This window comes from Sus scrofa, chromosome 3, assembly GCF_000003025.6.
Source record: "Sus scrofa isolate TJ Tabasco breed Duroc chromosome 3, Sscrofa11.1, whole genome shotgun sequence".
In the NCBI taxonomy this organism is placed as follows: domain Eukaryota; kingdom Metazoa; phylum Chordata; class Mammalia; order Artiodactyla; family Suidae; genus Sus; species Sus scrofa.
The window spans coordinates 126,947,811-126,974,928 of NC_010445.4; the positions used below are offsets into that span (position 1 = coordinate 126,947,811).

A 27,118-nucleotide genomic window follows, 5' to 3' on the forward strand; every position below is an offset into this window, starting at 1 on the left:
AGCACCTGCCGGAGATCAGACTCTTCCGTTTTAACGACGCGAAGCAACCGAAAGGGAGCACCGAGCCAGGGCTGTTGGAAGGGCAGGTATTTTCATTTCCACATTGCGACGCAGGAGCTTCTGAAGCTTCTGCTCTCAATGAATGAGGCGGACGAAGGCTGGGTGGGAGGTCCTGGGAGACAAGGCTGCCGCCCGCACGCCTCCTCTCTCTCCAGGGGGAGCCGGCTGGAGGGACGGCCCTGGGGAGCTGGGTCAGGGGACCGTGACAGGGGACCGCGAGGGAGGCTCAAGGACGAGGGAGACCTGCGGGCAGCCTCGTGACTGGTAAGGCGCCTTCTCAATTTACCTTGTCCTTGAAAGTGAGCACAACTTCTGAGGCCCAAGGCAGCAAGCTCTGACCGGCCCTGCCTCGGCTCAGTCCCGGCCCCGGGGCCTCGCGGCAAGGTCGGGGGCAAAGGCCCAGGCTGCCTCCCTGCACTGACCCGGAGACGAGGCTGACGGGCAGGTGACACACTGGGCCAGGAGCCAAGGGCCCGAGAAGGCTTCCGCAGGCACTCGCTGTCAGATCCCGACTGAGCCTGAGTACTGGGCTCCTGGCTTAGAGCCAGGCACACTCTGACGCCCTTCTTGCGACGCCACGTGAACACGGTCCCACAGCCAAACACCGTCCTTTCAGGTGAGTGAGGGACGAGCCACAGCACCCGCCCCAGGAGCCCCCGAGTCTGTAAGCAGGGGGAGGGGGCGCGAGGAGGAGGAGGAGTCCCCGGAATGGAAAAGCTGCCTCCCTTCTGCGTGGACTTGGCGGGCTTACTGGGGGACAGCTGGCCCAGGGAGCCACCAGAGCCGGGCGACACAGTCTCTCGATTTCAGCCTGTAGCGCCCCCTTCGGGACCATCCACAAAGCCAGGCATGCGCAGGTGGAGGCTGCAGGGTCCGTCAGGAAAAGCGGGGCCCAGCGGGTGCAGTGGGCAGGAGCCGGGGGTGCAGGAAGGCTGGTTAAACCGCGGCTCTGAGCCCGACCCCAGGGCCTGGGGCTGCACCAGGCAGACAGGGCCACGGCAGGCCTGGGGCTCCAGGCCCTTAGCTGCTGCTCCTCCAGGACACGAGCCCTGCCCCAGGTCCGTCCAGGAACACGCGGAGCCCTGGGGCGGCTGGGCTCTGGGACTGGGACACAGGCCTGCTCGAGGGGCTCAGGCTAGAGAGACCGACTGAGGGTGAAAGAAGGAAGGGCTGTGCCCGCAGGGCAGGCACCTGGTCAAGATGCCCTCGCCCTGAACTGGCCGAAACCCGCGTGCATATCCCCCTGAGGATGGCCCGGGGCTGCACTTTCTGGAGCCCGACACCTCCCCTCGCAGGCCCAGCTGCGCCAGAAAGAGGCCTTAGGTTTTCTCTGGAAACGGTTTCCAGAGTTTGGGGTGAGGCTGGGGAGCCTCCTGCCTTCACGTTTCCAGGTCGAGGGTCACCGGTCCCTGTGATATTCTCCAGCTTCCTCTGGGTTTATGCACCCAGAGGAGAGACACGACTCCTGACCTGAGGGGCTCAGAAGACGAGGACACAGGAGCTCCCTGGTGGTCTAGGGGTCAGGATTTAGAGCTTTCACCACTGTGGCCCAGGTTCCATCCCTGGTCTGGGGACTGAGATCCCACATCAAGCCGCTGCACGATGCAGCCAAGAACAAACCAACAAAAAGAACAGGATGCAGCACAAGGCGGTCTGGCCTCTGCCCAGGCCTGGAGCATCCTCTGCCAGGTCGGCTGGCTCGGCTGCTTTCCAGACCCAGGACTTCTCAGGGGGCTGCAAATTCACGTATGGGAGGGGGGTGTTATCGACTGGGCCCCTCGGGTCCCAGAGGGTGGACAGCTTAAAGCACCTGGCACACCCACAGATGCTGAGAAAGGCTTGGGGGCGTGAGGGAACTTGACCCCGAGGGCAGAGCTGGGACAGCAGTGAGCTCTGAACTGTCTGTCGCCTCCAAAGAAGGGGGCACAAAAACCTCTCCGGAGCTTGAAAAAAAATGTCATTTTACCTGAGCCTTTAAAAACTCCACTTTTGACGCATTTTACAAAGTATACCTATGCATTAGGTATACATATACGTTTTGGTGCTCAATTTTTTTGTGATACAGTGTGTGGTTAAAAGAAGTGCAGAGTCGTGATTTGAGGAGAAAGAACAGCACCCAGGCTCTGGCGGTGCTTTGTGATCAGAGGTCAGGCTGCGGGGAGGTTTAACGGCGCCTGCAGCAGAACAGTCGCTCCATCAACAGTAGCTGGTTCTCCTTTTCCTGCTGTTCTTCGTAGCCCGAGGGGCTTTATTTCAGCCCCGGGGGGTGGGGGTGGGGGTCTCAGGTAAGCCACACTCTCCCCCGGCTGGGACGACGACGATCCGCTTTGCATCCAACAGCGGGTTAACAACCTCGTGAGGGGGACGCGGAGGAGGCGGAGGAGGCAGTCACAACACAGGCCGGGGTCAGTAACACCTGCTCCTGGAGGGTTCTGACCCTGTCCTTTGATGGCAGATTTTAAAACTACTGACTCAAATTCTATTCCATGATAGTGAAATTTCCTGTACTCATTTCACTTACGACGTGAAATGAAGCCTACGACACTAAGAGCCTAGTCCCAACGACACCATTCTGTGTGTGACCTGAAATCATCACCTTCTGTGTTGAGGAGGAAATGGGCCTTTTAAAAATCTATGCTTATTAGGAGGTTTTCTGAAAGGAGGTTGGCTTTAAAAATCTAAGGCTATTAAGCTGGTGCATGCTACAGCAGTTAAAACGGCTCAGCTTCCCTGAACTAATCAGATTAATACTTCAATTACCCCAGTTTCCTTCCCCTGAGTGAGAAGTGAGTCTAAAGGCAGGTGAAGGGAAAGACCGTTACTAAGCAGCCTCCTTCACGGCCGCTCGGAACTCCACGCAAGGAGCACGGAAATCACGCGTGCTTCCAACAAAAGCAGATTAAAAGGGCACTGGGGAAACCGCCACAACACAGCATCAGGGGAAACTGCCTGCAAGCAAACCCCAGGCCAGAAAACAATGCACAGAATTAAGCAAAAGCCTTTTATCAGGAGGAGTATGTGAGGGCACGTGGGCGGACAGGGGCAGCACTGTCTGCAGGGAGCAAACGTCCACGGAGGGCACAACGCCAGCCAGACAATGGAAAAACCACTCGTGTGCCTGCTGTCTCTGTCAGACCATCCGTCCCCTCTCCTGTCCCGGCACAGCCCAGCGCGGGGCTGTCACAGCCCTGCCCAGGCTGCACCTCGGACACGCTGGAAAGTCACAGCCCTGCCCAGGCTGCGCCTCGGACACGCTGGAAAGTCACAGCCCTGCCCAGACTGCGCCTCAGACACGCTGGAAAGTGATCTTCCCGCTCGCCTCACCCTCTTACTTCCGTAATAGGCGCGGGGACTCTGGCTGGCGGTTTTGTTTTGGGTCTGTTCTTTGCTTTTTAGGGCCACAGATGAGGCATGTGGAATCCAAGCCACCTCTGCAACCCAGCCCGCAGCTCACGGCAACGCCAGACCCATAAGCCAGTGAGCGAGGCCAGGGATGGAATCCGCATCCTCGTGGATCCTGGGCAGGTCTGTTCCCGCTGAGCCACAGTGGGAACTGCTCTAAGGAACACCTGCTGCACAAGAACACCCACCAGGAGGAGGAGACGGGCCCACTGCTCTGTGAACCTGAAAGGCTCCAAGCGGAGCCGTCGTCGGGGTGGCGTCCCCTGGTGGGACCACAACGAGGACACGCGGGTGGCTTTTCCGGGAGGACTCCATTCACGTCGTCTTGGAGGGAAGATGCTGATGATGACAGCTAGTGTTTCACAGTTCTCACCGTGTCGCAGACCCAACTCTAAACACACACACACACACACACACACACACACACACACACACACGTCAAGCCTTCAGGAGATCTTTTGCTCAGGCATCCAACTATCGAAGCAAAATCAAATAACCGGGTGCTGCTTTAGAAAGGGCTGGGATGCTCACGTGTTACAAGTGATCCTAACACCTGATGCACGCCCTCCGCCTGTCACTTAACCGAAGGCTGAGGGGCTCCGCCCTCCGCCTGTCACTTAACCGAAGGCTGAGGGGCTCCGTCCGGCTGTGACGTCACGCCCACCGTGCCGGCCGTGGGGGTGAGAGGCGGGGAGACGCTGCCTCCTGCGAGCAGAAACACATCTCACGAGACTCAGCCTCTGCCCTTTGTTTTCCTGATAACCCCTGAGGAAGAAAGGCTCAGACCAGGGGGCGTTTACAGCTCCGGCCGAGCCTGGACACGGGCAAGAGCTGCAGAGAGCGTCGAGCCGTCTGCCTGGCTTCTCCTCAATGGCTGAGCATCGCTCCGACTGCCAACGCCCCGCGACAAGCAGACCGACTCCGGGAGACAGAAACGGAGGCCTGGACCAGGGATCGGGGTCACCTTGTCCTTCACCGAGAGGGAAACGGCCCCTGCAGCCCCTTTGGTGCCGCCCTCTGCAGCAGGCAACGGTCTCACTCAGATCACCCGCTCAACTGCGGAGCCGTATTTAAGCAGGTGTAACAGACGTGCTGAGATCCGGCTCCTGCCAGCTTTCAGGAGCCAGCTGTTAAACAGCCGTTACTAAAAGTCAGGTCATGTAGCACATGATCAGCAAACTCCACTAAAAACAAAGTACCAAATACTCAAAACTCCCAACTTCCCACAGCTCACTGCATCTGTGTGGTGAACGTACTACATAACTACTATATAACGGGGGCTACGGAACCTCTCCTTCCCAGCGCACACTCACTAATTCACACTGTGGCCTGGGACAGCCACGTGGGCGTGTTCTCATCACGTGACCAGGCAGACTACAAAGCAGGGCCTCTCCCTCCCTGAGCTGAGTCGGGCGCTAAGCATTTGCTGGGGGTGGGGATGGGGGGTGGGCGATGGCAGTAGTGATGTTTAAATGCTTCCCACGGGGTGACACTCCCACCCCAAAGGTCGGATTAGACCCCAGGACCGGCCAGGGTAAGAGGATGAGCTCTGGAATCCGGTAAGAGAGGGCCCAGCGCAGAGGACTACACAACCTGGTGCTTGTTAAAACAGTCTAAGCCTCGGTTCCTCTTTTGTAAAATGACGGTAACACGCCAAGGTCACAGGGATGAAGAGCGGATGGGCTGACACACACACACAGCTCTGCAAAGTGCCTCGTCCAAAAAAGCAGCAGTATTGCTGCAGCTGAAACCACTTTTAACACTTCCCATTGTTTGAAAAAAAAATCAGGAGGGCAGGAGAGCAGCTGCCGCAGTTAACCAGCGCTCCTGGGAAGTGAGGTGTGTCTCTGGCAAGTGCACCGTGAGAGTTTCAGATCTGCACCATCGCCAGTGACCCAGGACACCGCGTGCACACACAGCTCCACGACCGATTGTGTACATAACACGGGAACAACAACCGCAGTGTGCAACCAAGAACACACCGCTTGGGTCTTGCCGCGTCCTGCTTTGTTTTAAACTTGAAGCAATCCGCGATGTTACCAGAATCACTCTAGGTTCTCCCAGCTTTGTCTTTCAAGGCAGTAAAGGAATTCCTTAGAGAGACGGGAAGGATTTGACAAGATAGTTCCAAATGCCTAACAAGTTCAGGCACTTGGATCTGGAGTCATCAATAAGATTTACGGCCCCCTGAGAGGTCTACTGACCACGATAATTGATTTTTTTCTGTCAAGATTACTGCTCTTGACATTAAAATCAATGGCACTCAATATCCACTTAATATGTACTGTCCAGTGCTCAGCTACCTCGAGAAAGAATTTCAAGTACTGTCTTCTAATCAGCAGTTACAGACTGAAAAGTCCAAAGAGTTCACGTTTTAGGCCTCGAAGCACCACCTGGGTGTGATGCGCTTGTTCCTTGGGGGGGGCCAGTCTCCATGCTCTGAAAGTCACCTCAGAAAATGCTCCAACCTTCCAATACTGATGTACACTGCACGGCATGCGTGTTAGCAGTGAGCCCAGGGTGAAAGAGTTTTTTAGAGATAAAGGCAGTAAGAGCGAAGAGCAGCACGTCCCAAAAGGCAACAAAAAGGAGCAGAGGACAGTCCTCTACAGTCTTGAGACAGGCAGGGACCCCAGACCCGGCAGCGATCAGGCAGGGACCCCAGACCCGGCAGCGATGAGCCGGCAACTGGGGAAGCACGAGTCCCCTCCTGCCTCTGGGCTTTGGTTCCGCACCTGCTTCATGAACGGGGTGAGCTGGACTCTGTCTGCGTCTTATTCTAGAACCTCACGCCAGTCGCAACCCTCCTTTCTGAGTTCACTTCATTCAAGAACAAAGCGTTGCAACCTCCTCAACCAGCAGCCGAGAAGGAGCAACTGCCAGTGAGCTTCTGCCCAAATCCACTTGGCAAATACCAAGAGCTACCAGCCCAGAATTTTAAGAAACCAAAATGGATTTGAGCGCCGCCAACTCAGCCGCCTTCAGCTCATGTGTTTTCGCTCCAAAATCAAGGACTCGAAACTCACCAGCAGCTCAGAGGTTCCTAACACGTCTAGCGTCAGGGACTGCATCCTAGAGTAGTGAACTCCCAGCTCTCGATGGATTCCAGAACACTCGATGCAGGTCAGAATGCCCAGATTGGTGGAGAGCCACGTAGGATCTGCCAAAGAGAATGGGGGAAATGGTGCTTGTAAGTAGAGGGCCAGGGGTCAGAATCTTTTTCTTGCAGTTACTGAATATGAAATTTCCATGCGTCATTGGCATTTTCCATCCTAGATGCAGCCAGAACCCTCATTCATCATTAATTACCACCAATGTACAGTCACACATGGACATGCATCTATTCTCCCCGCTCTTCCTAGGCTCCACCTACCATTCATTTCTCAAGCACTCCCAAGAAACAGGCTGTACTTACAAGAAAAAAAGACAGACAGACAGTGACAGCGCCCTCTAGTGGCCACAGGCCCCTGGATAGAGACCAACCTGGTGGCTCCAGCAGAGGACACCTGCCTAAGTCTAGTACCGCCTGGAGAAGTCTCAACACACGTCTTCACATGCTAAGAGGACCGGCAGAGAACACACACTACGTGCTGAGGCAATGCTCAGTTTGGCAGAGTTGAAGCAACAATAGAAGCAATGACAGCTCAAACTGACAGCTTTGGAAATTACAGGCGTTTCCCATAACACCTCACCGAACACAAGAGCGCCTGGAGGCGAACATGGCAGGTGTCTTGTGAAGCTCTTGCTCGGAAAGGCAAAGAGTCTTGCTTCAGGCTGCAGAGCCAGACTGCAGCCCTGCCTCTAGCTGGACTCAAACCCACGCTGGCACTGCATGTTCACTCACTCACTGAAGCATCCTACTATGTGCCATGGAAATGCTTGACAGAGGAATGTTGAATTTACTGAAAACATGAATTCATAATAAAACATACTTGAGCACATGATCCTACCCCAGCAGCACAATTCTTCCTTCTTTCTTTCTGCTTTTTAGGGCCACACCTGCAGCATATGGAAGTTCCCCGGCTAGGAGTCGAACGGGAGCTGCAGTTGCCAGCCTACACCACAGCCACACCAAATCGGAGCCCTATCTGTAACCTACGCCACAGTTCACGGCAATGCCAGATCCTTAATTCACTGAGTGAGGCCAGGGATTGAACCTGCATCCTCATGGATACTAGATGGGTTCGTGACCCAATGAGCCAAAAAGGCTCCCACAATTCTCTTTGGAATGCATGGCTTTTGCCCTCAAAAATTTGTAGTGGGTGAACAACAACAACAAAAAGACAAAAGACAAAAAAAAAAAAAAAAAGAAGGAGTTCCCGTCGTGGCGCAGTGGTTAACGAATCCGACTAGGAACCCATGAGATTGCGGGTTTGGTCCCTGCCCTTGCTCAGTGGGTTGGCGATCCAGTGTTGCCGTGAGCTGTGGTGTAGGTTGCAGACGTGGCTCGGATCCCGCGTTGCTGTGGCTCTGGCATAGGCCGGTGGCTACAGCTCCGATTCAACCCCTAGCCTGGGAACCTCCATATGCCGCGGGAGTGGCCCAAGAAATAGCAACAACAACAACAAAAAGACAAAAGACAAAAGACAAAAAAAAAAAAAAAAATTGTAGTGGGTCAATGTTACAACAATGTCCACCAGTTAACTGTGAAGGTTTCTTTTTTGGGGGGGGGGCGCACTCCCACGGCATGTGGAAGTTTCTAGAACCCACGCCAGAGCAGTGACAATGCCAGATCCTTAACCCACTGTGCCACAACAGAGCTTCATGAGGTTATTTTTTAAATGCTCGAGTTATAAAAACTGCATGTGAGTAAGGAATACTTCTGGGCACCGGGGTTTTTACTTCATGAGACCTGTTCCAGTGTCTTACTGGCGTCTTGCCTTCCGTCGGCGCGAGTGTGCATTCAGACAACTGCACGTCGTCCACGCTGTCTGAGCATTTTACAACCAACGCGCCACGGTTCTGACTTCCTCATGGGAGTGTTTTAGCCCTGGTACCACCCTGTCCTCGTCCACGAAAAAGCCTGATTCGCTGCTTCACTCCCCACCTCATCTCCTGCCGAGACCCAGCGAGGGAATCCCTCAAATTAACCCCAAATACAGCCTCCAGGGTAACAGGAACCCCATGGCACGGCTCGACTGTGCGTCCCAGTTTTGCTGTGTCTATTTTTTAATAAAAGCTGTCATAGACTTGGAGGAATGGAGAGGTAAAGGACGACTCTAACCAAGCCACACCCTCCTCATTCAGAAAACATTCAGAAAACGCGGCGCCCCACTCCCGGCCCGGTGTCACTCCGTCTGCATGACAAGAGTCAGCCAGCTCCTTCAACTTTTAAAACGCTGCTGTTTAAAAACCGATAATGACAATCTGTGTCCATTCAAATGAAGCCCCAGTCGGCTTTATCCAGACACAGAAACCAACACCTCATTTCACAGAATGGGACGCCTAGACGGGGACCGAGAAGAATGTCACCGGCCCTTCACTGCCGTGTAGGAAAAGCGACATCTAACAAAGTAAGTGGCTCTTCGGGGTCACGGGCCAGACAGCGGCTTAAAGCTGCCGCCGAAGTTCCCCGACGTGGCACAAAGGTAGGGATCAAGTCCCGGAAAAGCCGCAGCCTCTGGAGCCGATGCAGTGACCAGACGGCCCGTCTGCCCTCGCTCTGCGCTCCTGCTTGCATTTCTCAGGAGCTTTTAAGTCGGAGCAGCACGGCCGCCACCGCCCCGTCCCCCGCCCCCCCGACGCAGCGGCACAGCGTTCAGCTGCCTGAGCTCGGGCCGGGCCGCCCGAACTTTGTGTCTGAAATGAGAGGGGGCGCCAGGGAGCGGGGTCTGCGTCACCTGGGGCCCCGCAGTCACAGCACACGTCGTTGCCCGGCACCCTCTGGACCTCGCAAATGATCTCCTTCGTCAGCTCCTGGACGATGTTGTTTTCCCCCGGGGTGTCGTCGCCCTTAAACGCGTTGTTCAACGCTTCTTCCTTGCTGTTTTGCAGCACAGACATCCATCTAGAGAAAGAAGAGCGACGACGCTGGCTTACAGGCCGCCGCCCAGGGCCCGCCCGAGGCCCCGTCTCCAAACTACTTACATCTGACACTCCTGCTCGTCCTCGGCTTGAAAGTGGTACGTCCTGTCATCTGCGCGGCAAGAGGGGTTTCGTCACTGGGGAGCCCGCCCAGAAATCCATACACAACCCACGAGAAACTGGTTTGGAATTCACCTCAGGCAGAGTCTTAACTAACTCGGCCAGGAAATCAAGGAGAGATGTGCCATCCAGCCCCCCCTCTGTCCCGCACGGCGCCGCAGCCTGGGGACAGTGGCTTTGAGATGCAAATCAGGGCGCCTGCCCTTCCCCCATTCAGGTCTAAAGAGATGCAACTTCCCCAAACGGAAGCCTTCAATGAAAACCATCACCACCCTTTCAAAAGCTTTATTTTTTTTTTAACTCGCTACAGAGTTGGCCCCTAAAGGTTAAGGCCCCCTGAATAGTAAAAGCCTTTTCAGAAGCGAGTGTCTTTACAAGCTTTCTGAGCTTTTCAGGCCACAATGTAACTAAGTCCAGCTGTGGGCAGCATCAGAGAACCCCAAATTGAGGGATAAAGGACCAAAAAAGTAATCAATAATTTTCAAAGGAAAGCAGCAAGGTGAGGAAAGACCAGGAAAGATACAGAACGGCCACCAACTGTGGGATCCTGGAGATTATCCTGGAGCAGAGAAAGGGAGAAAATGGGAGCAGGATGCGTAGCCGGAAGTAGGCTGCCGCCGCTGCCATCCATTCCCTGGTGCCGGCGGGTGCGGAGCCGCTGATGTTAACTGCTCGGCAGCAGGAGACAACTGCACTAAGCTGTCCGTGTGGGGGCTGGACAAGGGCTGCCCGGAAATGCTTTAAGGTCAGTCCAAACACAAACCAAAAAACAAAATTACATTTAAAAAGACAAAAAGAAAAAGGGAGGAGATCCAGCTTCCGCAGATGGCAGGGCAGGGGGCAGAAGGGACCGCTGGGTTCATGATAACCACCTGTGCCCCTCAATGTGAGCAAACACATCCTCTTCCAACCGCGGCTTTTACCCGCCCGAAAGCACTCTGCTTCTCAGAACAATTCTTGTTGAGGCCCAGAGAGGTTAAGAGGCTGAACCAGGGGCGCCCAGTAGCGGGGGTTAGGTTTGCTGACTCCAGGCCTGATACGCCTCCCGCCTCTAATTCCGACACCCAGGGCGCCCCCCCGCCCCCCGCCCCATCCCACCCTGTGACGGAGGAAAGGAACAGGTGTTAAGAGAACTGTGTCGGGTTCAGAAAAATCAGCTTGATTCTGTGATCCAGATGCTAGTGGCTGGGAAGAGAGGAGGGCCCGGGGAGGCACAGGACCACATCTCACACGAGGCAGATCTCGGAGGGCTCAGGAAGCCCTGGCCACGGCAGCTGGTGCCACAGGCCGGTGTCTGACATCGGGCCTAAAACCCCTGAGTTTCTGCTGAGCCACTTCAGGCACAGACCAGGCAGAGGCCACATGGGAAAACCAAGGAGACGGGGGAGCAGCCCATTTCCTGCGGTGGATTCTGCGTCCTAACACGGGGATGCCGGCGAGGCGGGGGACTCTGTGACAGCTTTTTTTTTTCACACAACAAGTCCCTCTTGAGGACACTCAAGGCGCCTAAAAAGCAAGACCACCTTCTAGCAGCTTCGACTCAGGGAGAAGAAAAGCGAGAGGAGCGGGTGGGGCCGATCAGAGCCTCAGCGTGGCGGCGCCCGGGGAAGGGCTGCTGCTGCGCCCCGGGCGCGGGCTCCGTTTGGCCAGGCGCCCTCCGTGTGGTCGGGCCCACCCAGGGGACTGACCTAGATCATCCCCCCGTTCTCGCACCTTCCACCCCACTCAGCGTGACCACGTGATTGGAGGAGATGGCTTAGGAACTGGGTCTGCAGGGCAAGAGGTCTGCACAAGCTCGGGGAGGGCTGGCCTTGCCACACAAAGGTCCGAGAAGCCAGGCCCACTGACAGGTGGACCTGCGCAGGGAACCCCTGCCTGGAGCGGGGGGGGGGGGGGGGGGATGGACGACACTGCAGGGAAGTAAGTGAAGCCAAGTCCCCTCCTCTTCCAGGGGATTCTGAGATGGCTTCACAGGGTGAGGGCCTGGAGGGCGGCTCCTGGGGGCCTGGCAGACCCCGCAGGAAGCCGCACCCTTGCTGCCCATCTTACCTCTCCAACCACCCAGGTGTCATAAGAGCGCACAGGCCTTGGTGGTGTGTGTCCCCGCCGGCCGCCAGCAGGCAGAGTGAGACCCTAAGGCCCCACCTCCGCAGGACACCCGTCGGGGGAGGGTTTTCCCGCTTCGTGATGTCCCCCTTGATGGTTCCTTGGGGTCTGACCCGCTTTCAGTTTCTCTACAACCCAGAACCGCGCGGCGGACACGGCCCTGCCCCCAGAGCTCCTCCTGGGGGATGACTAGCCGGGGTGATCAGCTCGTAGGACAGGGCTCATCCTACCCGCTGGGGGACGGTGGGAGGGAGAGACAAGAGCTTTTGCCAAAGATGACGAGGGACCCTGGCAGACGCACAGCCGCGCCTCAAGCCAGACTCGGTGAGCCTCCAGGCGTCCGAGGCCAGGAGCCCTGGATCCACGGTGTCCATTATGCCCCAGGCACCAGAGCAGATTCCTGCTGCTCACACTCGGCTGGCGGGTAGGCTCGCTCACGGGTCTCCTGCCGCCGGGCGCCCGGCCGGCCGGTGTAACCGGCAGGTGGGGAACACTTTGGGGTTGTTTACGAGCCTGAAATCAATGCTGTCGCACAAGTGGCCCCCACGGGGCCCCACCAGGCAGGGGACGGTGTGCTGGCCCCGTCGCCCCGGGTGCAGAACTCCGCCCGGCTCTGCAGCCAGTGCAACCAGTGCTGGTCAGCGTCTAAAGGTAAAGCACGGGCTTCAGGACACGGAAAAGCCTCAAGCCCGCCACGCGTCCCCTGGCCACGGGCTGACGTCAGACTGTACCCGCAGCGCTCCCTTTGACCCTCATTTTTACGGCCATCGGGGCCAGATAGCCCCAGGCCGGTCACAATTGGGGCTGCACCCGGCTCGCCAGGCTCGTGCTGTCCTCAACGAGCGAAGGATCTGAGCGTGGGCTTTGGGGAGGAGCGAGACTCAACCTGGGGCCTGACGAGACGGCAGGGACACGGGGCTGGGAGCAGGAGGGGCACTTTTTCTTTTACACGTCAGTCTAGAATCTGAAAAACGGAACACACAGCACCGCATCCTTTTCACACTTCTCGTGTCAACGCCACCCCGGGACGCGTCTCCTCCCCCAGCGAAGCACACATGCAACCACGCTCTCGCAAGTTCGCTGCCAGCATTTCATTACACAGTAAATCACTTCCCACCCTCAATGATAACGACGCAACACCCTCATAAAAAGCAGCCATCCCTGCAGGTCACAACTGTGGCACAGGGGCTCGATCCCTGGCCTGGGAACTTCCACATGCCACCGGTGTGGCAAAAAACAAAAACAAAAACAAACAAAAAAACCAGCCACCTCCGGCTCAGGATACGGGGCAAGCAGGACAGGGCTCATCGTCCCCAAACGCGCCGTCTGGAGTGTCTCTCTTTAACAACAACTCTTGTGCCCAAACCCCTAATGACGGCCTGCCTTCCTCCCAACTGTATCCCTGCCACCTACAAGCGCCAAGACTAAAAAGCCACTGTGAGTCTTGAACGCGTCTCTCGTCCTTTTCTTTCTTCCTCGGGGGACGCCCAGAGGCCACTCACCACAGTGGACCGTTCTGGGGCCATTCTTCTGGGTGTGCTGCAAAAATGAAAAGCGACCAGGAGCAGAAACACCTGTGCTGCAGGGGCCTCCAGCCAACTTCACACCTGAACGTTTGAAGGGCTCTGCTGAGACCTGATCACGTCAGGTGGGTGGCATTTCTAACACCACCCAAGTTACGGGCACGTCGATGACAGGATCGTGCTTTTTACAGCGAAGGGAGGGACGTTAGGCTTGAGGGCTGATCTAGGGTCCTCTGTTCACCAACAGGGGAGCTGAGGGCATGTGCCCGGCTGTCCTTGGAGTCGAGTCCCGAACCTGCAAGCGGACAGGCACTCGTGGAAAGAGGAATCATGCAGGCGCCTGAAACAGAGCCGTTTCTTTGAAAACCAATTCTTTAGTGGGCACTGTTCAAAAGGGGGTTGATGCCCTAGACGAGAGTTTAAAATAATCTCTCTGCGGCAGAGCGTCTGAGAAATAACTCACGTGAAATGAGGTCAAAACACTTCTTCTCCTCGGGGTTGGTCTTCACCTGGCAGGTTAACAGGTTGAGCTTCGCCGGCGGCCGGTTAGCCTGCGGAGAGAGACGGAGCTGGGTGGGAAGGAAGGCGAGATCACAGGACGGTTTCTCGGGAAAATACAGCAAGCACAGGCTTCCGCTGCTTTGTGGGAACAGCTACCGGAAGGCGGATTTTATGCAGGAGGCATGACAGAGGCACATCGCAGGGGGCCTGGATCTCCCCCTCCCCGCGAGGGCCACTCGGGGGCTCACTCGCCCACCTGGATGGGGGCTGGGGTGCCAGCCTGGCTCTGAGGTCGAGGGCCGTGGGCTCCCTGAGATGGAAATGCCAACGTGCTGAGACACTGCACCCTCGTCAGCTGGGAACACGGGCACCCAGGTCAATTTCAGGTCATCTTAAAAGTGTTTTCCTGGGTATAAACACTGGCTTTCAGGGAAAGTCATCTCACAGAACACAAATCACAAATGACAGAGAAATTTCCCCTGCTTTCAGAAATGACAGACGAGAGAGTCATAATCCTTAATGCCACGCACCTGTCACCTAAGTTTCAACAAAACCCACCTCATTCCCACCTGTACCCCGACCCCTCTCCACACAATGGTAACAAAAGAACGCGTTTTTGTCAGCGTTTTGCTATTTTATTACTATTTCAGAAATTATTACAACTAGCCCAAAAGAGCAAAGGGCAGAGGATAAGAAGACAGTTTTAGGGGGAAAAAAAAAATTCTGAATGGCCAAGGGCCTCTCAGAAGCCCTGGAGATCTCCAAGTACCCACCCCCTCCAGGCTGCCCAAGGAAAGACCACGTTCACGAGTTCTTGTGGGCCCCTCCCACGGCCACCAGCCACGTTGAAGTTGTAAAAGCTTGGGTTTGGGATGAATCGAGACGCAGACTCACGCACGTCCACACCTGGGCGGACCCTTCCCACGGAGCTCCCAGGGTCAGGGGTGGGGGAGCACAGCCTCCACTAAAAGAGGACGGACCCTGCAGGCTGAACACCGTGGCTTTGGGAACCTGGGACAAGGAGAAGCTGGATCAACAGGGCTGTGCGGACCTCATCTCTCACACGAAAACCACTGCACTCGCCACAGTCTGCAGACGCCTAACGGACTCCCTGGATCATCAGCAATCAGTATTCGAAGGCCACATGCTCTGCCTGGTCTTGCAAAGCTTGACAATTCCGAGTAGAAGAGCCATCAGTCCAATTTTGGATCTTTCTCAACAGAATTCACCGGCTCATCCAAAACCAATACACCAAGTGATTTCTCTCCAAGGCAGGTGCCCACATCCAGCTGCAACCAAGCCCTCTGCCGGGGTGTCTGGTTCCTAAAAAGCACGTGTCTATCCATTACCCCCGAGATCACACAGCTGTGTGGATGCATCTAGGTGACGCTGCGGGACTGCATCCAAACGCTGGTGACCACCGCGTCCCAGAGACGGCAGAGGGTGACGGGCGGTGCAGCGCGGCAGACACCGAAACATGCTCAGAGCAAGAGGGTGACTTGGGATGACAAGGGCTACCTTTACGCAGGTGCTGCCGCTATTATTACTGGTATTGTTCTAGAACGGGCTTACACGAGGCAGGCGGAGCTCCAAGAACCCACCTTGGGCTCTGAACTGCGCGCTGAGGCAGGACCCACTCCAATCACAGACGGAGACCCTGGCGCCACAGACGCAACCCTCTGCCGGCGCCTATACAGCCTGGGGCAGTGAAGCCGCCGTGCAGCAAGCCGGCCGGACCCGGCCCGAGCTCCTCACAGCCTCGCTCTCCTGCCCTCAGTGGCTGCAGGCAGAGCGGAGCCACTGCCTGGACGTCCTCCCGGGCCGCAGAGACGGCGCCGGGGGGGGGGGGGCATCCCCCCCCCAAGGTAGGTGCTGCTGGGGAAGCTGTGCGGGCCTATGAGACACAAGCTCCCCACTTCACAGCGGATGCGCTGCAGAATTCGGAAAAACGCTCAGTGCCTGCATGTGAAGGAGGAGTCATGACAGCGGAGTACGTGAGGCTACATCCAAAGCGACAACCCCGAGAAGAGTCCACAGAACACAGAAGCGGACCGTCGCGGCCTGTCCCACGTTTTCCATCAGCAACCGCCGGCCCCGACCCATTCAGAGCACTGACGGGCTGACAGCATAGCTGCAAGGACTATTCGTGGGAGAAAAGGGCCCCACCGTCCTGGGTGGGACTGTGACATCCCAGGAAGTCAAGAGTCATCCGTGAGGCTCCCGCTCGGCCAGGCCACGCCACTGTCCCCGGTGCGTCAGCCTCTGAAGCGGAAGCGGACGCTCTTCCTTCTGCACGACTGACGTTCAGACGAACCATTTTTTAGACTCAGTAAGAACCAACAGACGTTGCTCCCAGCTGAGCAGAGTCCCCAGCCCAGGGCGGTGTGGCCAAGCGGATGTCTCGTGAGTTTCTCTGTCCTCCCAGTGCCAGGACACGCGAGCAGCCGCGGCGGACGGGGATGCCGACTCGGGCCTTCACGGAGCTCGCCCGGGACGGCACCGCGGTCCCTCCGCGGGAACGCGCACTGCGACCACCTCAGTCCTCCAGGCTGCCAGCTTCCGGGGGAGAAACCGATTCTTGCAACAGTGCAAATACAGCGAGTGCTTTCGAGAACACAAGACCCAAATCTCAGTGGAGTGGCGGACGCTGCTCTGAGATGCCAGTTGCGCGGTGGAGCCTCTGAAAACCCCGCCCCTTCTTCCCCTGACGATAAATCAGCACACGCGGGAGATGCCGGCCGAACAGGTAAGGGGCCAGATCAACACGAAGCAAACAAGCGCCGCCCCTCCCGCCCCTCTTCCCGGTGGAGGTTCGTCCACATCACGGGGCGGTGGGACCCAGAGGAAGGGAGAGAAGGCGGCACAGAGAGGGCTGCGCAGGGACCCACTCACGTCCCAGGCGAGGCCGAGGGACGGAGCCCACCTGCCACTGCAGCCACGCCAGCCTGGGCAGCTAATGGCAGGAGGAGGCACCCAGAGGGCTTCCAGGAGTGGGGACCCCCCCCCCCGAGCACGAAGCACTTACTCAACGTGCAAGCGCTGTGACAGCAGAGCAGTCGGCATGCCCAGAAAGCTAGTCACCCCAGCACCAAACAGGGCAGCCCATCAACGCTCAGGAAAGCTGAGCCTCCACGCCTCTGAGAGGACACTCAAGCAATGCAAGTGAGGAGAACCAAAGCTGCTGCCGACGGCAGGGAGTGGCCGCGCCTGTTTCCATTTCGGCGGCAGGGGGAGAAGCCCTCTTGGGCCGAAGCCGAGGCCCTGGGTCCAGTGGAAGGGACACCTCAGTGAGGCAAGTATACCTAATGGCTTTAGAGCTGCAAGCAAGCATGACATGAAACTCCGTCTTATTTTGTGAGATTTCCTGCACTGAGACAGTAAACCTGAGTTAAAACAAACAGCTGAGTAGACTACACGTTAAAAGCAAATCCCAGAAGCCCAGACGCTAGAGCAGGAAGGGAACCTGGCCTTGATCCCCCTGCCATCCTCGACTGTAAGAGAGGGGGCTCTGTGACCGTGCCTCTCTTGTCTACAGCGCGTCTGCCCCGACACACAGACACGTGCAGGAGGAAAGACGGGAGGTTGGGATCTGAGGGGCGTGGCCCCAGGAGGGACGCAGTGACTGTAAAGAGGCTGGATTTCGGGGAAGAGCCAGGCCGTTATTCATCCAGGCGGGAGCCCGAAAATCCCAGGGCCACAGGGCCCCGCAGACCCTGGGGCTCGGCTGCTGGACGTCCCTCTCTCTTCCCAACCCGAGTCGGCAAAGACCCAGGACACCCCCCCCTGGAGACCGCGATCCACACGGCAGGGCCTTCCTTCCCAAGGGGTGTTTTCCTCTTCCCTTCTCCAAATGCCCAGAAGGGCCACCTCTGCCCAGGGCCGGAAACACCTGCCTGTGCGCGCACCCAGCTCTGCCTCGCACGCGAAGCTGGCGGCAGCAGGGGAGCAAAGAGGAGACTTGGGCTCCCCCACCCCCACCCTGGGCTGCGGTCACGGCCAGGCCTCCCGCCTCGGGCGCAGGAGTGAAGGCGCCAGCAGTGTGCACGTTTGCAGCAAAACTGCAACCAACTCAGCCTTCCAACGGTTTCAAAACTGCCTACGAGCCTCCGTGGCTCTCGCAAGACCTGGTCACACTCGGTAAGGTGCTAACAGGCCTAATGTCCCGCCGGAAAGGCCTGTGTTCATAACCGTGGTTACAGTCTCTGGTGTCTGAGGGCCGGTGAGCAGGTCATTTTATTCTGACTGGTTTTCCAGCTGGCTCAACGCATGCTGAGCTCGGTTTCCTGCACAGGCAATTATACCCAGGGGCGCAGGCAAGTTCTGGCTGGGTGTAGTGTGTCTACAATAAACGCACTGAGAGCGTTCCTCTCTTGATCTCTCATTTGAGGGTCCTGACTCCCTAACCTCTTTTCCTTTCATGAAAAAGAAGACAACTTCCCAAGTGCGCCATTCAGTTTCCAGAGTCGTTTCTGGAAGGCACAGAGCACCTGGCTCGCCAGCAGGTCCCGCCTGTTAGGTGGCGGAAGGCAGCAAGGTCTCCCTGACTAGGAAAGCAAAACGAGGGCCGGGTGGGCCGAGTACAGGAGGGACCCAGGCAACCTTTTCTCAGCAGGGAATCTCCCTGTCTTTATTTATTTTTTGGCGCGCCCACAGCAAGTGCAAGGTCAAGGGCCAGGGATTGAACCCGCACCACAGCTGCAACCTGAGCCAAAGCACCGACAACGCAGGACGCTTAACCAGCTGCACCACCAAGGTGGTGCCAACAGGGGACGTCTTTAAAATGCACCCTCGGGGCCGCAGCGCTCAGGGCAATGTGGGTCCCTCGCGGGGCGTTCCCCACGCGCTGGTCCTGCCACAGCAGAGACTGTGCGGGGAAGAGCATACTTACGGTGCCGTGGGATATGGTCAGAAACCCGTTTTTGACCGAACATTTCCGTTTCTGCCACACTTTTCGGATCCTAGAGACAAAGGGGAAAAACAGGCGTTGAGACAGACGTGGAGAAGAGACTTGCGGTTGCCGAGGGGGCGGGGAGGGGGGGACGGGGATTTGGGGTTGGGAGATGCCAACTGGTCCATTTAGAACGCAGGGCAAGGAGGTCCTGGCGCACGGCACGGGGAGCACAGCCAGTCCCTAGTAGTAGAACATGGGGGAGATGAGAACAAGGACCTGTAGGCACAGGTGGGACCGGGTCATTTGCTGAACAGCAGAAACGGGCACAACACTGTAAATCAACTACAACAAAACAGTGAAAAAGCAAAAAAGAAGCGTCAAGATGTGTGGGGCTCGGGGGGGCAGGGGGGGGACCACCAGGCGCCGGAGCCCCCGCGGCGCCACCTACGCACCCGTCGCTCTTCTTGGAGAGGGTGCCGCTGCGCTCGGTGCCGTGCTCCTTGTTCCCCTGAGGCTGATGTAAGCTGTAGGCTGTGCTCTGGCGAAGCTGGGAATCCTACAAACGGTCAAGAAGTCGGTCGGTTTTAAAAAGAGAATAATAATAAAAATTACAACAAAAAAACATTTAAAAAAAGAGTTCCCTTCGTGGCTCAGCAGTTAACGATCCCCACTAGGATCCATGAGGTTGCAGGTTCGATCCCTGGCCTCGCTCAATGGGTTAAGGATCCGGCGCTGCTGTGAGCGGTGGTGTAGGTTGCACACGCGGCTCCGATCCCGCATGGCTGTGGCCGTGGTGCAGGCTGGCAGCTGTAGCTCTGATTCAACCCCTAGCCTGGAACCTCCATATGCCATGGGTGCAGCCCTAAGGAAAAAAAAGTCATTTTTAATCCTATCGAGATTCCGATTTTTATAAAACAGTACATAAAGGACACTGAGGCTCTTAAAAAAAATTTTTTTAAAGAGAATTTCCCCTCTTAAACACACCTAAAAAAGGGACACAAAATTCATATCCTAGAACTCATAAATGCCACCTACCAGGCTGGAAAGGCGATGACAAAACCCAGTGTCCCCAAACTGGCTGAAAGAATGAGGCTCTTGGAAGTTACAAGATTTGGCTTATTTATGAGCCTTACGTTCCTGACAGTGGCGAGAAGCTCCTGGTGTGACAGAAGCAGCCCTCGAGAAGGAAGGTGACATGCCACGCTGGGAAAAGCTTGGGCTTTCAAGTAGGAAACCACAACAAACAACAATGTTCTGCCTCTTACTTTGGGCAAGTTACACAAGTGTCCTGCCTCCCTTTGCTCCTGGAAAAACAGGAAAACAACTTCTTGTAAGGACACGGAATACAGGAAGGCTCAGGTGAGACCACGCGTGAACACTTGGAACGAAACAGGCACGGACAACGTTCCCTTCCTGACCCCAGCAGTCCCAGCAGAGGGGCCCTGGCCCTGAACCTGACCGCCTCAGCCTCAGCGCAGAACGGACGCTTGGGTGCGGAGAAGCTGGCCAAGCCCACTACAAGCGGCCACTCCAAAGACCATCAGGGAACCTCCTGGGCCCGAGTCCGGTGTCTGGGGTCCAACAGGCGCTCAGCTTGTGTTTAACTGATGACACCCGAAGGGCCAGCCCTGGAAATTCTGACAAAGGCCTCGAGGGGAGCAGGACACGAACAAGGCGCTCACAGGCCCTCAGGCAGGGCTGCGCTGTCCCGTCTGCCGTGAGAGCCCCAGGCCAGCGCATCGCAGCACAGAAGACACAAGGAACCTAAGCGACGGGCTCGGGGCAGGGCTCGCCAGCGCGAGGCGGAAGGGAGCCAGCTTGCCCTGAGGCCAGAACCAGGGCAGTCAACGTGATCCGAACGGAGAACACAAGGGCTCCAGACATGCGGAGTCAGATGGAGAGAACCGCAGAGAGCCTGGAAGAATCGAGGCTGAAGATGAAGGCGAGAAGCAGCCGAGGACAAGGGGAGGGACCACGCAGACACAGAGGCGTGGAGAGGAAAGCGGCGGCCGCGGCCACCCTCCAGGAACACGAGGACAAATACTGCAGTGGGGATGAAGCGGGCCATCGGGTCAAAGGGATGGACAGGCTGGGGTCAGAGTTCAGACGTCATTGAAAGCAAGAGTCGGCCACCTGGGCTGCTGACAGCTTAAAAAAAGGTTTTTGAGATACAGACTTTTCATTTCAGTCAAGTCCAGATTACCTAAAATTTCTTTCTTCGTTTGCGCTTGAGATGTCCCAGCTAAGAAATCGCTGCCCCATCCAAGGTCAGGAGGATTTACATCTGTGTTTCCTTCCGAGAGGTTTATGGTTTTAGCGCCTACATTTAAGCCTTTGGCCCATCGTGAACTGCCTTTTCTTCCCCTCTTCAGCTGCCCCTGCGGCTTATGTTAGTTCCCAGGCCAGGGATCAAATCAGCCAGAGCTGCAGCCTACACTAGGGCTGCAGCAAGGCCGGATGCTTAGCCCACTGTGCTGGGCCGGAGATCAAGGTGGCACCACCAGGGAGACAAGCCAGCTCATTAACCCACTGCGCCACAGCGGGAACTCCTGAACTAACTATGATGGTGTGAGGCTCCAAATTCACTCTTTCACTTTGGTTATCCAACAGTCCCAGTATCATCTGTTGAAAAGACAATTCTTTCCTTGCTGAATGGTCTTAAGCCCTTTGCTGAAAATCAACTGACCATAAGTGGAAGGGTTCAAGTCTATTTCACTGATCTCTGTGCCCATCCTTGGGCCAGTGCCACGTTGTGTTGATTATTATAACTTTGCAATAACTTTTGAAATCAGAAAGTGTGAGACCTCCAATTTTGTTCTTTTTCAAGACTGCTTTTGCTATTCTGGGTCCCTTGCATTACCATATGAATTTTAGAACCAGCCTGTCAATTCCCACAAGAAGGCTGCCGGGATTTTGACAGAAATTGCACTGAACCTGCACATCAATCTGGAGAGTGCTGCCAACCTAACAACGATAAGTCTTCCAATCCACGAGCAAGGGCTGTCTAGCACTGACTTTTTAAACTCTAAAATATATACGGAATAACTCTGCAGAAAATTTAAAAAAGGACTTCATTCAAGAAGTCAATAATGTGGGAATTCCCATCATGGCTCAGTGGAAACGAATCTGACTGGTATCCACGAGAACACGGGTTTGATCCCTGGCCTTCTCAGTGGGTTGAGAATCTGGCATTGCTGTGAGCTGTGGTGTATGCAGGTTGCAGACGTGGCTCAGATCCTGCATTGCTGTGGCTGTGGTGTGGGCCGGCTGCTGTAGCTCAGAATGGACTCCTGGCCTAGGAATCTCCATATGCCACGAGTGCAGTCCTAAAAAGACACACACACACACACACACACACAAAGAAATCACGAATGTGCTCAATCATTTCATTATTGAACTGACAACGGTCCGAACAAGCAGACCCCAAAATAGGAGAAACGTCCTTCTTTTCCACAAGGAGTCCACGCGGCACTCCTGCCTGTGGGCAACCAGGGCAAACAGCTCCGTCATTGAATGAGGATGGCCCTGGGTTCTGCCTACTCTCAAAAGGGCAGTGCCTACTGGCGCCAGAAATTTAGCGCAATCTCATCACAGGAAATGAATGCAGTAGAGGGAAATGGAGAAATATTGCTCACCTGTATGAATCTCTTTGAAAGACTAAAAATAAACCTGTCAAAAGACTAAACTGCACAACTAAGGAGTATGTCTACTGATTTCGGGAGAAAAAAAAACTGCACAAAAATAGGTGATGAAACCATGTGACAACACTGCTAAAAGCATTCCTGCCAAGCATATTCATCAGAAGTCTTTACAGAACCAATGAACAGGATAAAGGACATTCTTCTTTTCAACAAAGTCAGACCCTATGTCAGAGGCTGGGGAAGAAATGACTTTTATTTTTTTGCTTCTTAGGGGCACATCCACAGGTTTATGGAAGTTCCCAGGTTGGTGTTGAACCAGAGCTGTAGCTGCCGGCCTACACCACAGCCACAGCAACAGGGATCCGAGCCACGTCTGTGACCTACACCATAGCCCATGGCAACGCTGGATCCTTAACCCACTGAGCGAGGTCAGGGATCAAACCTGCCACCTCACGGTTCCTAGTCAGATTCATTTCCGCTGTGCCGCAACGTGAACTCAGAAGTGACTGTTTTATTCTTCAGACAAAGCACTTATTGAATTAACTTAAAAATACAAGCAAATCTGAAACTGTTAAATTTAAAATCTGTTAAGAAGAATGCAATCTGCTTAACATAAAACTGAAGCTGCTTTAGAAACGAATCATTTCCGCCTCTTCCAGGTGACGTCTACGTGGCGGGCCCAAACCAGCCTCTGTCCGCCTGTTGATCCAGGTGTTTTATACGACACACGATCAGGGGAAGGGAGGTCAGCCCCGTCATCGAACCAAGGTTTCAATGTTTCGGGTATTTTGGTTTTGTAATTATTTATTTTTATTCAAGTATAATTGATTTACCATGTTGTGCCCATTTCTGCTGCAGAGCCGAGTGACCCAGTCACCCGCATAAATACACATTCCTTTTCTCCCATCACCTCCCACAAGATTTCAATTTAATGGAGCCGGTTCAAGGGAAAGAAATCCTCTCTTTCTGGGGAGAATCCTCATCGCACGATGCGGACAGGCAACTGGCCGGGGGCCCAGCTTGCCGGGACCCTCAGAGACCCCCTGGGTCTCCCGTGCTCCCCTGGGAGCCCAAGGACACCTCGCGCCTGACGAGGGAGCCGCGCCGCGTGGAGACCGCGTGTCTGAAGCACGCACGTTAAGCGGGCGTTTTATGGGCCTTTAGAAAAGCTCTCATAAAACCCTATCGATGCCCACGTGTCCTCTGCTCTGTGACATCGAGACAAGCCCTCAGATCCCAGGCACCGTCCACGAGCTTAAGTCCTGTGCGGCTTATCAAGTGTCAGCCACTGGATCCTGGCAACACAGAAACCGCCCAGACAAGCGGGGGAGGCCCCAGCTGAAATCCTCAGGGACGGGGGGGATTGTGATGCGTGTATAACACACGTACGTGCGCATGTGTGTACACTCATGGATTTTGTACATATATACACGGGTGTGTACACACACACATTCACACTCGGGTTTACTCGTGACAGCAGAGCACCTCCGAGCTCCCTAAGCCCCGGGGGGGAGGGGGGTAATGATGTAAAAGCCCCATCACGAGCGCTTTTACATTTTATCTGTGTTCAGGCAATTCCTGTGCCGTAAGGGTTGCCAAGGAGTCACCGCTGGAGGCTTACAGTCCCTCTGCCAAGGGGGCGCTGTGATGCCCAACCGCCCCCCCGTCTTCCCAGACGGCAGCGGTCTGTCCCCGTGCAGGCGCGTAGACACACGAGGAGCGGGCGGCTCTGCTACGCGAGTGCCACGCCGAGTGCTCGCCAAGCTCCCTGCCACCGGCTCGGCCACTGTTCTGGAAAGACTGTCCGGCTCGCGAGAGCGGAGTCACATGGAGAGAAGAGCCTTGCTGTGGACCAGACCAGGGCTCAAATCCTGGCCTGACACGCGTGCGTGACCTCCAGCAGGTGCAGTCCTCCTCTCAGGGCTCAAGTCATAAACAACCCGCCCTGCCATGCTGTCGTGACCCTGACTGCGGGTCACACCAAGTGCCTGGGAACGCCTGAGACAGGAAGCGGGTGGCAACGCCCTGACTATAGAGGGCAGGCGAGGGGACAGATGGAATGCTGAGGAGGCCCGGGAAGGGGACACAGCGGGAGTCCTGGCTCAGGAGTGAGGGGATGAGCCCAGACTGGGGGAGGGTCGGGGGAGAAGAGGGCAAAAGGGGGGCAGGGCCTCGAAGACCAGGTGCCAGGGGACCAGCCCACAGAGAAGGGACGGGTAGGCAGGGAGACCCATCAGAGATACCACCAGCCACCCCTGTTCCCTGTTCACCAGCGAGACAGGGGAACTGGGCCTTCCCTGTTCACCACTGTGCCATCGGCGTCCAGGAGCCCAGCATCTGCTGATGAAGGAACCAGGCTCCGTCTATCACGATACTGTGTCAGCGCGTTACAGAACTTATCCCTGAGGTCTCGTGACAACTCCCTGGGCAGGCGACACCACCCCTGGTTCACAGGTGAAGAGGTGAAGCATGTAGGAGGCAAGGGACCTGCTCACGCTGGTGGGAAGAGGGAGACCCAGGGTTCACACAGTTAGATCCGTGCTCTTCTGCTCTGCCAGCTGGTCAGGCACCCGGCAGCTCTCGGGCCCAGTGAGAAACTGGCCCCCCATCCCTCCTGCTGGAAGTCTGCGAACTCCGAGTCATCCTGCCAACCCCACTTCTTAATACACACCTGCCCGCCCCACCCCGGGTGACAGCCCTTCCTGGAGCTGCTGTCCATTGGCGCTCTTGTCACACTGCTCTCCAACTCTGTCCCCACCCAGCCCGTGAGCCCTTCGAGAGGTAAGAACCGGATCTGTCTTACTCTGTGTCTGTGCGGCGCCTGGCTTAGAAGAGCTGCCCAAAGAATGGCAGCTGACTGTGTGATCAGCAAACCAGTCTCCTGCCGAGGCAGATCCAAGGGCCGGCCCAGGCTGCCCGGGGGTGGAGCAGGGACGTGGACACCTGGCCAAGGACATCCAAAACAAAGCAGGAATGTCAGTGGTGTGGAGCTGTGCGGGCGCTGGGGTCATCATGGCACGGCATCCCTGCCAGCGCGCAGGTGACGGGGAAGAGCCTCCACAGGCAATGGGCACATTTCTCACTTAGATCAAACGACTGAGCCTCTTAAGATTTACATGAAGAGAATAAGAGCAGCTCCCACCAACCACCAGCACAGCTTTTTCTGGGGCACGTTACCTAATTTTCATGAACTGCAATTACGTGGTTAGAGGTAGAATTTTTATAACACCGAATAAAATCCATCAACACCTTCAGGTTTCTACGTCACAGAAGAGAAACCAAAAAAGGGAACGAGAGCTGAAACAACAATGTTCAATTTTTGTAACTAGAGGGACCCCAATCATAAAAATTATCTTAAAATCGGTAAGATTTAACTTAATAATCACATTCAAGGCCTGTCCAATTTATGGATCCAAAGTCATCAAAACACGATCCAGAATGTGACATACAGAAAAGACAACACACTCACAGCCAGGAGACCGGGGGTCGGAGCTCTTCTCGGCATAAAGCCGGAAGAGCACAATGACGCAGCTTCACCTGACCCCTCTGTGCATGTGGGGCAGAGGGGCTGGGCAACAAACCCCGCGAAACCCACAAACCATTCAAGACTTCTGGTCTGTGCTGGTACATTTGTTAGATTTTTCTGCAGAGCTATAAATAACCAGCTTTCTGCCACCAACCAGTCTCAGACCGCCTCCCTCCGCAGAGCCAAAGCAAACAGGGCCCTTGCCCTGGGCCCAGAGGGCTACCGAACTGCAGCGCCGGCTCTCCTGCAGTGCACACCTGAGCCCCGCTTCACAGGTGTGATCCTCCTCCTCCGACAAGCGCTGCTTTCAACCATCCCCAGCAGCTCTCCTGCTGAGAGCCGGCGGCCTTGGCGGCATCCTGGCTCCCACATCAGAGCTACCTCTTCTGGATGCAAGCGGGCCACTGTATTCTCCAGACTCCGAGTTCTCTTCGTCTTTCTTTTCCTGCTTCTATTCCATGTTTGGGAATATCAAAGCATCAGGACCTAGACTCTGGACTGGGAGAAGTGACCACGCTGAGGGTAATGCCCAGCTCATGCAACCTCCATCTGCCAATCTCTCCCTTGGCTGAGCCATGTGCACCAAGAGTCTACTAGACGAGCCATACAGGGCTCTGACGCGATGGCCAGAGAGGCGGGAAAGCATCCTCGACCCGCGCACGGTCCCGCTGGAGAAAGAGCATCTGTGCACTGAAGACACAGCCAACAGTCCCCAAGCAGATACACGGCAAGGGAGAGTCTTTCCGAGCGTGCTCCCCAGAGCCCTGGGGCCGGGGGAGCTGAGGCGGCTCTCCCGAGGCAGGGCTTAGGTGCATTAAAGGGACCTGCAGATTCAGCTCTGCAGGGGGAGGAGAGGGGGCAAGGGGCTGCATTGTCACACAAGCGTGGCCCCAGAGGCTAAGCCGTCAACTTGGAAAATTTCTATTTTACTAGCATTTATGTGTTCAGATCCATTTAGTAAAACCCGGCGCTACTGAAAGAGGAGGGGTAAAAACTTCATGTGCTACTAGCTTTAATACGTACACCAAAGAAACAGCTTATTTTTTGAAGTTCGTGACGAAAGCATGCAAAATTCTACAATTTATTAAAATACTGAACTACTTACTCTCCTAGACTTCGGTCACAAAAGGTAAATGCATTTGGGAGAAAAACAACAATATTCAGTTACAGTACAAGAACTAACACAAAACAGAGTGTAAGAAACTGCCGACAGCGAACTTTATGCTCTAATTTAATGGTTATTGGCCTAAAATCTACTAGCTATACATTTAGATACATTTCTTTACTGACAAGGAAGTGGATTTGTGTTCACCTCACATTATAA

The 27,118-nt window shown here is 55.7% G+C and overlaps 1 protein-coding gene across 7 annotated transcripts in view; it reads right to left on the bottom strand.

Annotated features, from left to right (window-relative positions):
• Window positions 1-27,118, bottom strand: part of ASAP2 (ArfGAP with SH3 domain, ankyrin repeat and PH domain 2) — a 161,976-nt gene that overhangs the window by 26,839 nt on the left and 108,019 nt on the right. For 4 of the 7 annotated variants that reach the window (XM_021087869.1, XM_021087866.1, XM_021087868.1 and 1 more), the window contains exons 10-15: window positions 19,080-19,183; window positions 18,625-18,694; window positions 13,699-13,786; window positions 9,550-9,598; window positions 9,303-9,469; window positions 6,489-6,622 (exon numbers count right to left, since the gene is read on the bottom strand). In XM_021087869.1, coding sequence (XP_020943528.1) covers window positions 6,489-6,622; window positions 9,303-9,469; window positions 9,550-9,598; window positions 13,699-13,786; window positions 18,625-18,694; window positions 19,080-19,183 — 612 coding nt within the window. Of the gene's footprint in view, window positions 1-6,488; window positions 6,623-9,302; window positions 9,470-9,549; window positions 9,599-13,698; window positions 13,787-18,624; window positions 18,695-19,079; window positions 19,184-26,899; window positions 26,909-27,118 lie in introns of all 7 variants that reach the window. The other 3 variants (XM_021087867.1, XM_021087864.1, XM_021087863.1) reach the window with 1 other exon arrangement.